Consider the following 13149-nt stretch of genomic DNA (forward strand, 5'->3'; position numbering starts at 1 on the left):
CTTCATGTAGTTCTGTGTGGACTGTCTATTATATGTAGCACCATTGTCTTGGAGGAACGCTGTCTTGTTTCACTGTGTACTGTACCACTGTACATGGCTGAAATGACTATATAGCCACTTGATTTGACTTGACTTAATTTAATCTTCATTAACTAATGTGTTAAACAACTAATTGAGTTCTTCTTCTTCCACCTGCTCCCTTTAGAGGTGACCTCAGTCTCACCCCATCCCTTGCATCCTCCTCTGTCACATCAACCTTCTGCATGTCCTCCTTCATAGCATCCATGAATCTTCTCTATCTTGCTCTTTTTCTATTTCCTAGCAGTTCCATATTTAACATATGTCCAAATGATCTGAAATGTACCTCTCGTACTTTATTTTTCAAAACGCTCAACCTGAGCTGTCCCTCAGATGTATTCATTTCTAATCACCTGAGCCAACTCAGGTGATTAGAAATGACTTTGGTGCTGGGCTGGTGAAAAGTGACTTTTTGGAAAATAACTGTAATGTATTCACAACATTATTTTGCAGCGTCGCTGAGACAGTGCCTGATCTTACGTCTTTGTGTTAGTATTACACAATGCTGTTAGTACTACACACGTAAAGCAGCTGTAAGAGACCAGCACCAGGCCACCACCAAACAACTTTTGTTTGTAGGGTAAACTTCTCAGGATGAGGCCAGAAAGTGTAGACAACTAAGTTAAAGTAATTAAACTCAAAAACTCTAAAATTTAAGTTATATAAGCAACTTAAAATACATATGGACACCGTTTGCACTCACAAATTTACACGATCTAACTCATAACAGAAACACCACTAATCTGGACAGATAAGGTGGTAGCGCCCTTTTTGGCACATAAGTTCCTCCTTTTTGTCCTCTCTTTCTTTACATCCTCCTAATAATTATTCATACTTATTTATATTTGGCCTCTGTGGCAGAGTGAGAGCCAAATAGGCAGTTAGAGTAAACCAGGCCCTTTACCTGTCACCTGCATATGTTTTCTATGTCAGTGAATGATCAAATATTCAAATTTCTTGTGCCCCTCTACCCCCCACACAAACCCTTTTGAAAATTCTTTAATCACCCCGATCTACGTAAACTTTAAATAAAGAATCAAGTCAGAATAATAATAAAAACGTCCTCATGTCAACTGAATTATCATTTTATTGCAGAGTACATGAACTACATTGCACAGGCCATAAGGGGCATTTACAGTTTATGCAACCAGCGCAGCATCATCTGTCAGATTAACACAGCTTGTTTCACCTGCTGTACCGTAAAACTCCCAATATTTAGAGCTAAAATGTAAAAGCAGAGAAACATTTTTTTTAATGTTTTCAGAATTGCAATGATAATACTGACTGTCCTCTGCTGTGTGTCCTTCACTTGAACAGAAGAGGTCGGGCACGCTGCGGGTTTTATGAAAGAGGTGGAAAAAAACTGAGCTTAGAAAACGGGGAGGAGCGACGGTACCACAGGCATGACAGCGAGGGAGGGAGACCGTCTCCTGTGTCCAAACATCATCTACTTATAGGCGTGATTTAACAGCGAGCTATCAGGGATATTCAGTTTGTTGATCTTGGGATGCTCGTCGCTGCGAGGCTCTGAGGAGGACTCGCCAAAGGGTTTGATAAATATTCCGGCTTAATGGCCAGCTAGCATAACAAAGCTAACTGCTGTTAGCCGCTGGAGCCGGAGAAGTGAAGAGCCGAAGAGGGAAATAGCATGAGTTCCCTCGGATAGCCCTCACAGAAGAAACGACCACTGACAAGAATCAACCTGTTCACAACATTTCTTTACCTTTCTAAATCACAGGTAAGATCCGTTAATTTGATGTGTGTCAAGATAATATCGACTTATAAAATTAGCGGTAGTTACGCGGCTAGTCTCAGCGAGCGCTGTTTGTGTGGCAGCTAGCAAACCGTCGTTTCAAATGCTGTTAACCACTATGAGTCAGTACCGAAATCCCCATCTTTTTTTTCTTTAAAAAATGTTTGTTTAATATTTTTTTAAAGTGTTGAAAATCGAGGACAAAAAAGTCACTTTTGGATTAGTTAAAACTGTGACGTTACAAATAGTTCCTTTAAGCAGAAGACCAAAACAAGCTAGAACAAAAAACAAAAACGAGTAAACCGTGAGAAGAGGGTGCTTAAAATCAGTGGGAAGCGATCAGTAAAGATGGTTGGGTACTAAACTTAACGGGCATCTCTGTCACTGAAGTCTCCTAATTGGCACATTCTGAAGTAATTGTCTTGTTTGTGTCTTTGAAGTTGCCAACAGATCCTGAAGCATGACGGTAATTATGTACTGCAGTAGCACTCGTCAAGACATGTGGTGTTTAGCAAAGGGATACTGTAGCAGTATGTATCCTGTGTGACCTAGACTGGTTATTATTAGTCTGTCCGCCCTGATCCCTTTATTAAGTAGTGCAGGGACACTGGCTCACACCCCCCCTTGCAGACATATACCCATCAAAGGATAGCAGGAGTTACAGACATGTAGCTACACGCTGAGCAAAAACACATGAAATCCAAGGGACTGATCTGTACTTGTGCAAAATTACCTGGAGTAAAGGGATTTGGACCATGTATTTGTCTTTTTATTTTAGGTTATTCGTGTTTTGTTTTTTTGTTTTTGTTTTTTAATTTACTCTCATGCAGTTCTCTCTGTGTTAGTGCTCTAGGTCAGGAGTGTCACACCCAGTTTGTGGGTCTCAAATGGGCCTGACAAATAACACAACACAACTCCTGGGTCAGATTCAAACTTTTTAAAAAAGCTACAACTATAAGCCCATGTGAAAGACCTCTTACCCTACTCCCCAGAAAAACAAATGCCAGATATCATTAGTTATTACTTGTTAAATCCTTCTTTTTTTTTTTTTTAAGAAATTTTTTTTAGACAGTGGAAGAAATCTCAGGTTTTCCTCATGTCACAGCTGTAAGTTACAGTTCAAAGAAGTGGAAATACCCTGGGCTGCATATTTGATGCACCACTGCTCTAGTTGTTTACCTTACCTTGCTGTTTTATATTTAAATGGACAGGATTTTTTTCCTGGACTAAAACAGGCATATCCACGATTGGTCTTCAGATAAGGAAAGGTCTTTGCAGTTTTCCTGCATTTACCCTTAAAAATTTATTTTTATCCATCTTGGTGATTTTCCTTTGGAACCCCAAAGCTTCTCTGTTGTGCACAAAAATTTTTGATGGGTAGGAAAAACCCTGTTAGAGTGCTGTCATGTGCAGCTTTGACCCAAGCTTCTGCAGCTGATGTTGGCATAGTTATACCCCGGTAGTTTGCAGTGATAAGCCATTGCAGCAGCACTGCTTATGTGATAAAGTAGTAAAAAATGCTGCATCCATTGATCAGCGAGGTCCTTGGTCAAAGCTCAGGAGAGTTCCCTTCAGATAACGAAACACACACACACACACACACACACACACACACACACACACACACAGCACCTGGCTTCACTCAGCATCACGCCATCAGTCAGCCAAAACACAGCTCATCCTAATTGCACACCGAGCCTCTCGTTGAAGGACCAGATGCAGCTATAATGCTGTAATTTTAGCACTTAGCAAGTGGTTATTCTTAAGAATGACTCGGATACAGCCCCGCTTCTTAAATTTCTTCCCCAAATGTCTGTAATCACTGCTGATTGATTTTGATCTTATGTTCTTCTGTTCAGATCGTTGGCATAATCCCCATCATGGTGCAGAAATACCAGTCACCTGTGCGGGTGTACAAGCATCCCTTTGAGCTGGTGATGGCGGTAAGTGTTTTTATCTTTACTCGCAGTACACCACCTGTCCACATGTATTTTGTATGCAATAGATGCAGTTATGCAATGTACACAGGTGGTTGCTTCAAAGGTTTGGAGTTAGTCACTGAATTATGCACCTTGTATGTGAGTAGCTCAGAGATTGAAAATGCATGCAGTCTGTTTTGTGTTACTGTCTTGAAGAAGCGATTAACGATTAATTGGAACGATAAACTGTAGGGTAGCTAGAAGAGAACATCCTCAATAGCCTGTTTGGTTTGTAGACCTCTCCGCAAGGTTTTTACAGACGTAGGCTTGGTCGTTTCAAAGTAATCCTGTGAAGAGACAGATAAAAGGCACTAAAGGATGCCTCCCACTCAGCTTTAGATTTGGTAGATAATTAGGAGGTCAAACCCATGCAAGGAACACTCACACTCATGGGCCATGCAGCCCCCCGAAACAACTGACTGCCTCATGTGGCTTGTCATCTTGTGGTTTAAGATCTGTTCATTTGTTCAGTAAGATGTAGAACCACTGTGCACACTTGTTGGTGGCTGAATGTACAACAAGACTGTGCTTTTATGGCAAACTGAAAGTCCCACCAGTCTTTGTGCCAGTAGTCTGCTTGCAGCATAAAAAATTCACTGCCCTGCTTTGCTTTTAGTGTGTTTTTTGTACACTGTCAGCCACGGGTGCCTGTGTCAAGTGCACAGAATGGATTTGCTTGTTCCTCTCTTCTTTTTGCGCTTTTCTAAATGGGTGTCTTAGAAGCGTTCCTAGTGCCATTTTAGTTCTCCATCCCTCAAATTTGGACTTGTTCTGTTACCCTTTTTTGGCATTTAGCCTGCCTCACATATCCACTAATCTCTCCTTGCTAGAGAGCTGCAGGGGCAGGAGATTGGTTGATGTAAGAGTATGTTCACAGGAAAACAGAACTGACTAAACCCCTATGGTGTAATGTCTTTTCCTGCTGTGGTGTCATGACAGCTCTGGGTCTGTAACATGAATCAGATTCACTTGTCATAGCAATGGTCTGTCATTTAAGTGAGACCTGTTTTGCTTTTACATGGAGAAAAGAATGAGGCAAACTGCTCTGTAAAAACAAGCCCAATGGATGCTTTGCTCAGCAGTGCTTTGACCTCAGCTGCTGCTTGTCAGTAATGTGGTATCAGTACACGTTTGCAGGCACTCGCTCTGATTATACAACCACCAGTTTTAGACAAACAGCTCTACTGTGCTGATAACGTCAGCAATATGTACTTTTTCTTAATTATCTATTTAAATTCCTGCAGGAAGTTGGTTTGTAGTTTCACCTCCCTTCAGCACTGTGTTGTGCTGCAGGTGCAGTTTTCTTTAAATGGAAATCAGCTTTCGACACGGACAAGAACCAGGATGCAGGAACACTAAATCTCCTTAGTACAGGCTGGACTGAGCAGCAGGCAAAGAGATGGCTATAAATAGAAGGCCCGTACCCACACCTGGTTGTACACACGCAGCCAAAGGGGGGGAAACGGTAATAATAGTGAAACTGACTTGTATGTAATTTGTAGGCCCCAGATAACCCACCCCGTGTGCTTTTTGAAGATGGGACAAAACTAATGGAGTAACCCCTTGATGTTTTTAAACTAGGCCAGCAACAGACGGCGGACCTCTTTAGCTTTTAATTTTGTATTGTATGACATTATGACTCATGCACAATACGGTGTTGGTAATTTGAATTATTGCTGGGGTAAAATGGACATTGCAGTCAGTTTGAAGCTGAGTTTGCATTTGGAGTCTTTTCCCCTCCCTGTGACTTTTCTCTGCAGTGAGTGTTTTTGCAGACACTGCAGAGCGGACTTAATGGTGCGTCACAACCCTTGGTGGCTCTTTTTTTTTTTTTTGAAAACCCAGTGAAGCCTCTCCTCTCACTTCCGCTATAGTAGTAGGTCTGTCACCACAGCAGTACAGTTTTACAGCAATAAGAACATCCTGGGCTTGTGGGAAGCCAACATGAACACCGATGTCTACTTCTGATGCACTGTACCAACACAGACCAGGTTCTTTGTGTGAGGACCGCTTTCATTTTTGGTTTACGTCCGTGATGTCAAACAAAGTGTGGGAGCCATTCTAACAGATTTTTTTTGCTTCCATACAGTTGTATTTTTTGCAGTGTGGAAAAACTGGGACATATTTAATTTGACATATGTTAGACTGCTCATCAGGTTTATAAAGCTAAAGAAATGTTAGTGTTTTCTGTGTGTACTTAAACATATTTACCCTAACAGAAAGGGAATCAGCTTAGAGGGCTTTTTATTGGTTATTATGCAATAGATGTAGTGTGTGGCCCACTCAAAATCAAATTGGGATTTCTGTGGCATGCAGATTAAAATGAGTTTTACACCCATGCTTTACATGGCATTATGCAGGGTATTTACAAATAACTACCAAATGAATAGCACTGTATTGACCGTGCTATTCGTTCTTATGGTTCCTTTTGCCAGAGGCTTCTGAAAAATTTGCCAGTAATGGCTTGTTCTTCTCGCCTGGTAGGGGATTATATTTGACACTTAGCCTTGAGGAATTTGGTGCTTTCTGTCCACTTGATTCTGTTGTTTGGGTACTGTTAGTGCTTTGAAAAACCCTTTTACTGAGCTAAAAACTAAGGCTCCATGTTCTCCTCTGAAAGCCACACACTGCATTCTTTTTGTGAAGATGAAATACCGTCTCTCTTCTCTTAACCCTGAGAAGCCACTCGGCTCACTGACAGGTGCTATCAGAGAGTTTCCAAGATCTATCTAACACTGCTGTGGCTTCATTGTGCTGTTGCATAAATCAGGCTCGACTCACAGATGCCCTTTAGCTGTTTTTGTTCTGCAGCGTTTACTGCGCCTTCTTCTGAACATGGATTCTCAGTATTCCCAGTGTTGGTGACTTGTGTTGCATTGTCTCTGTTATTGCACGTATCAGCTCCTGCAGCTGCTTTGGAGCTGGAATGCGATGCAGTTGACTTTAAATGTGCAGTCATGCCCAACTCTGCTTGTTGTTGTTCAAATCTGACTTTAAATCAGTCCTTTGAAAGTCATTTGAAAGTAACTGTTAAGAGAATATTGTGTATCATAGAGTGGTGTTATACCTGTTTTGATTTGTTTTGTTGGCACTGTGAAGCACATTGCAGTGTAATTGCCAAAGATTATCCAAATAAACTTGTCAGAACTACACATGGCAGGTAACAAAAGCTTCAGCTGTATTCTCCTCCCTGATTTTTAAGAAATTGTGAGTCACTGGTGAGAAATGTTCAGTATGCATCCTAATAAAACATAATTAACTTCTTTTGTAGGTAACTCAATCACAAAACCTCTTGTCCGTTGGAAAGCACAGCTCAGTTGGTGGCTTTGTATCAGCAATTGCCTACTGGGTTTGTTTGAGCTGTCTAAAAGTACACAAACATTGATGTGCATTAGTATTGACCTTGATAACCTTCTTATCTCTCCACAAAGTTGGTCTGTTTCTCTATTACTGAAGTAAGGAAATATATCAGCATTTATGTTTTTTTTTTAAATTTCCCTTGGCCACAGCAATCCCTTGTTTCTCTGTCCACATCTCAATAACAGGAAATATAGTTGTTGCTGCTGTTATCGCACCAGTCCAGTCTCAGAGCCTCTAGTTTATCCTCAGGGAGTCACAGTGGAATGTCAAAAATGCAACGCAATACACCCCTTGCTGCTGTTTTATGCCTGCGGGGAGGGTTGTTTCTAGAACACATCCACAGATGAAGAATGACTTCAACAGCCACAGGAGAAATAAAAATTTGGCTGACCCTGGAGTAGTTATTATCCACTAAGTCCATGCTGTTATAGTTGAGCTTAAAGGACAATAACTATCCCTGAAGTCCCTCAGCTCCCAGATTAATACTCATGCTACAGAGGGAGAGAGGGTATTAAGCGAATGAAAGCCCTTCGTTAGCCTGACCTGCTCCATGGAAACGTATGCGTCTGTGGCTAATCCACAAAGACAAAGTGCTCTGGTCCTGTTCTCCAATCCCAGCAGTGTTTCTGTGGAGAAAAAAACAGGATGTTCCATGTTGGTACAATACCTACTGGAATTACAGGCAGCAACGACGGGGGACACTTGCTTCTTAATGACTTAACTCTCCTTATTAGTTAGAGCACCAAAAAGATACAGTGTACTTTAGATAATTAATGTTTTCACGGTGAGCTTCAGAATGAAATTGGATTGTTTTAAAGATGATCAGAATATGAACAAGACATTTTAAAATTGTCAAAATGTGGCATAAATACATTACAGAAAGTTTTGTAAACAGATGATACAAAGGACGAGAGGAAATGTAGCAGGGTAAACTAAACTTGTGGGTCTTAAAGGATGCCACAAGAAGAAAGGGCGGAGGAGACTGAAGAGAAAAATGAGGGGCCCGGATGGTGTTAACTACTTACTAAACTGAACTTGACCTACAAATACAGTCACCTAGGGCTACAGCAGCGTGACTTCCGATTCTCTGAATTTCAGTTTTTGTTTTTTTTGCTTTTTCTCTCTGTGGGACGAACACTGTTAGAGTTGAAGGTTGAGGTTGGAGAGTGAAAGCATGTATCGCAGGCTTACTTCACTGGTACACACAACACAAAGGTACACCGGAACCTGGTGTTTGTTGTGTGTGAAGCTGGTACCTAATGAGGCCCTTCGTGTATGCCTGAAAATGCTGTTTATCTAGCTCTTTGGTGTTAGTTATATATGGGTTAGAGCCAGCAGTGTGACACACATGACATTTAAACAGAAACCTATGAATGAAATGAGTACCCCCTCTCACGTGCTGAGCGGTGCGATCTAAGGACCATAGACTGTGATGACCTGGATGACTGAGAACCTTCACAGACATGAGTGGTGCGATGTTATTTATTTTTTAATGCACACTTGGGGATTTTGCATACAGTGGCTCATAATTAACTCAAGCCTATACATACATTTTGTTTATCAAATGGGCAAAAGTGTCAAGTAAATGCACAGAATTGTTGTGCACCCAAAGAAAAACCAGAGTAGCTCTGTGCAAGTCGAATACATATTCTCTTCCCTTTTGGTGTCCCATATTTTTGCTTTTCTTCCTGCTCACCATCTCTCCTTTTACTGTTTTGTTTTTTTAGGGCCTTTCTCAAAAACTGGTTCATGAAACCTTTGCCAACAGGGCACATGAGATGAGCTTTCAAATTCGATGTAGGAAATAGTTCAGTTAGTCTCTTCTTCCGTCATGCAAATTGGAAATAAAAACGTTTTATTCAAGGATGTACGTGTGTCCACTGATGGTTACATAACACCACCAAACCCACATGTTTGAGATAACAGTGCTGTAGAGTGTGAACAAAGCAGGCGTTGTTAATGAAATGTTATAGCTTTTAATTCCCTGCAAACAGGTGATTTTATTCTTTGAGCATCTTGTGCTTCCTCTCACAGTCTGGATGTAGGTCATTCCTAACACGTTTTTCCAGACTTGCCAACACACTGTTTAGTGAGTGTTTGCTTCCTCGCCAGAGTTTCTAAACTTGGCTCATCCTACTGTCCCCCTTTTTTCTGACTAGCCTGGCTCGTTGCAGGGCAGCTCTGCCAGGGTGGTGTCCTGTCCTACCATGTTCTGACCCATTTACGACCAGGTCTGGTTAAAGGATTTTTCACTCCACTTCTTTTTTGCAGAAGCATCCTGATCTTTAGTCTATTGTTTTAATCCCTGTTTGAGCCATAGGATTGACTGTGGCTTGTATCACTTAATGGTCTCACATGTAAAGGAATCTACTTGTATAACCAACGCCCTTCTTTTATGTCATACTTTAACAGAGGAATTGGGTCATTTTATTAATTCACCTGTTTTCTTTCTTTCTTTTTTCTCACATGACATATTTCTGTTGAAAATGAGAGCACAGTTAATTCATTCATGCCAGCAATTTAGACAGAGTACCTCAAGGGAGATGCATCAGAACAGAATTTAGCCTGCTCTAGTGAAATGTTTGATTATTGAGCTATCTAAAAATGCTTTTATCATTAGCTTTTCCCAGCATTGCTCTTCTGATTCAGTATTTCATCCACTCCTGCAGTGTGTAATTCACTTACTCGACTAGATGATGTTTGCCAGAAACAGTGAAGAGTTATGGCCTGCGTTGGGCAGAGGCTCTTATCGTCCGGTGTGCTGCTTCAAACGGCATTAATCGAGGACCATCAGGCACCACCATGTGACCGTGTGAGCCAATGAGAAAACTCTGCAGCTGATTTCATTCACTGATCATCAAGACACTCATTCACCCTCTTTCCTGCTGCAAGGTCGAGATGCTGCCCCTGTAGCTTCCCTCCCCCACCCTGCTCTCCTTTGCGAAATGAGCGCGCTCACTCATACTCTTATACAATGACCCTTTTGCCTGTTTAAAATGCAGTCATCCTGCAGTATGGCAAGAAACTGTGACTCAGATTTGTGTGGCAGAGATGTGACATTAGGAGTATTTGTACAGTATATTATAAAATTTTTAGTATGTTTGCGTTCACTGCCATGTTTCCTCATAATTTTAGGGACTGGGTAAAGCTCCTTCTCACTTGCGAATTACATAATTTTAATGTTTAGTAGTCCCACCCCCAGTGAAATTACAGACAAATAGTCCAAGAAGTCTTGCTTTGAATGCCTTTTAGCTTTCTTTACATGCACTGCAGTTATTTCAGCCATGTCTAAAATAAATCAGTGATGTTTTTTCAGCATTTACAGAAATTGCCTAATAAAATGTTAATTTGAATCTTGCACCCATGATAGGAGAATGAGCAATGGCAGCAGTAAATATAATGTGCCAGCACTTCTTTCTTTTACTGTAAAGTGGGATGTTAATAAAGCTTCAGTTTCCCGTAACCCAGTTTTAATAATGATTTCTCATAAGCCTTTATGCAATGCTTTCTACTTCAAATAGTCGGATGGTGAGCATGTTGGCACAGGTAGAGGCAGATTTCATCATCTTTTCACTCTTCATTTCAGAATCAGGTGCTTGTAAATTGATTTTTGTGTGTGTTTGTGTTGGGGGGGAATGACCTCTAAAAATAATGTGTGCTTCATATTATAATAGGGGTATCTTTGGCTCAGGAGGTAGAGCAGGCCATCCACTAATCAGTAGTTGGTCTGCCAAATATCACTGGGCCAAGATACTAATCCCAGGATGCTCTCTGATGCGTCCATAGGAGTGTTAAAGCACTTAAGCATAGAAAAAGTGCCTCTTTTACAAGTTGTGTTAAGCACTTTGAGTTCTCAGGTAGAGCAGAAAAGTGCTATATAAGAAGCAGTCCATTTACCATTTACTTTTAATGTAGGACCAGACAATTTTAATAGAATTTTTAATTTAATTTCTCATCAAATAAAAGTTCATGTATCAAATTTGGCTTCCAGTAATCTACCTGTATCTGTCCACCCGTTAAACAATTTGCAACAATTGCTGCTCCTCCAATTAAACGATACTCATAGAATTTAATCAGACTTGAACACACTGATCACCTAATGTGTCTTCACCCAAACTGCTCAAGGTCAACGTCCAATTTGTTGTTTTCATGGCCAGTGACTAAGCTACCGTTTTATTGGCATTGTGGTTTTATTATAGAATGGGGGTTTCTTTCTTCAGAATGGGAATTATAATATGAACACAGCACTTTCCTCATAGTCATGTTGACAGTGTACACAAACACACCATCAGCTTTGTACCAAATCATCCTCATAGTGTTTGTGTTGGCAAATCTGACCAAATTATGAAAGAGTACAACTAAATTGGACTTGAGAGTCGTCGTTTTGTAAATCAGTGTAGTCAAAGAAAATGTTTTTACACCTAGTTTTAATTTTAGTATGGTCTTTAGTTAATTGTAATCTGCAGAAATGGGTGTAGGAAATCATTTCTTTTTTGGTCAGGGTAACTGTTATTGTTTTTACATAAGTTATAGTCTACTCATAACGTTCAGTGTAGACCAAACACAGGAATACATTGTTGTGAAATGATGATACATTTCACAAAAAAGAGTCTTAGTAAGGGGTTTTCATAATTTGACACATAATTGTTTCAGCACTTTTTGTATCTCTGTGAGTTGACAGTGTTGAAGCTTACTTGACAGATTTGTGTCTCAGTAATTCTTACACAAGCAAAATATGCCTATAGCTGAGCTTTTCTTATTTTTTTTTTTTTACTGTGATGAGTTTTTGATTACAGACAGATGGCCATCTGCTGATTCCTCTTCCCTCGTGCACGCATTTAACAAGCCATGCATGCACACCCTGGCAATACAGTTTAGCATATTATTTAGGCCAGCAAAAATTTAGGAGCTTTATGTAAGGTCTGTGTACTTGGCAGATTTCCCCTCCTCCCTCCGAGTTGGTAGTTCCAGGCGGTTCTGCCATTACAATGCACACAGTGAGATCACTGCAAGGAGAGAAGTGGGTGGTATGGCATGCACGGACCAAAGGCTCTGTTGTGTTTTCAGTCAACAGCTTGTTCTTGCTCCTGCCCTTCATAAGACTATACCTAGGCTCAGACTTTTAACCTGGCAATAAAATAAGGTAAACAAAATCTTCATCATAAATCACCGTCTTTGTATAGTGCCACGATTGCCCATTTACACTACACGTTCATCTTTCCCATTGAAGAATAAAATGCATCTAGTATATATAAATTCTTTGCAGGATTAGTACTGTGTAAGCACAGAGATACACATTGAAGGCTAGAGGCACAGCATTCCTGTAGGGTTACTGGTTTAAAGCTGTTAAACTAGCTGGCCTAGCATCGGAGACTGAACTCATGGAAGGGCTTAAGAAAATGCAGGATAAGTTTCCAAGAATGTTTTCACTTACTTGACCTCTTACAAACTATTCAAATGCTCCATCTCTACATATGCATTCAAAGGGTAACGTGAGTCATATTTAAACCAGTCTCACTGAAAGCTCTGTTTCACCAAACTGGTTTGGGCCTTTTAAAAAAAAAGTTTTACTAAATAATAATTTAAAAAATCAAATCTTTTTTGGTTTTTTATTTTTTCTATGCTTTTCAGCAATTATTTCAACAAATTTACACATTAGATAAAATGGTATAAAATCTCTAAGGTGAAAGTGAAATTTAGACTCTAAATTCCAATCATAACTAATCATAATCTTCTTTCTCTTTCTCTTTCTTTCTTTCTTGCTTTTTGAGCTTCCTGTACTTTGATGTTTCTAAATAAACTGAAAGATTTAAAACCAATCACATTGCAGACATGAAAGAGATTTCTTACGTTTTACTACAAAACAATTAAGGTTCTATTAGCAATTTTCTCCAATCTGTGCATCCCTAATGCACACCCTGATTTGTTGGATGTAAAGTATTTATCAGAGAAAATGATTTTTAAATATATTTAACATTG

The 13149-nt window shown here is 40.1% G+C and overlaps 1 protein-coding gene across 3 annotated transcripts in view; it reads left to right on the forward strand.

Annotated features, from left to right (window-relative positions):
- The first annotated feature begins 1474 nt into the window (after positions 1-1474).
- Positions 1475-13149, forward strand: part of si:dkey-237i9.1 (SEC14-like protein 1) — a 35606-nt gene continuing 23931 nt past the window's right edge. The window contains exons 1-3 of one of the 3 annotated variants that reach the window (XM_063476944.1): positions 1475-1816; positions 2272-2297; positions 3691-3774. In XM_063476944.1, the coding sequence (XP_063333014.1) occupies positions 2292-2297; positions 3691-3774 (90 nt within the window). In that variant the 5' untranslated portion in view covers positions 1475-1816; positions 2272-2291. The remainder of the gene's footprint in view (positions 1817-2271; positions 2298-3690; positions 3775-13149) is intronic. The other 2 variants (XM_063476945.1, XM_063476946.1) reach the window with 2 other exon arrangements.

This window comes from Pelmatolapia mariae, linkage group LG6, assembly GCF_036321145.2.
Source record: "Pelmatolapia mariae isolate MD_Pm_ZW linkage group LG6, Pm_UMD_F_2, whole genome shotgun sequence".
NCBI classification, from domain to species: Eukaryota; Metazoa; Chordata; class Actinopteri; order Cichliformes; family Cichlidae; genus Pelmatolapia; species Pelmatolapia mariae.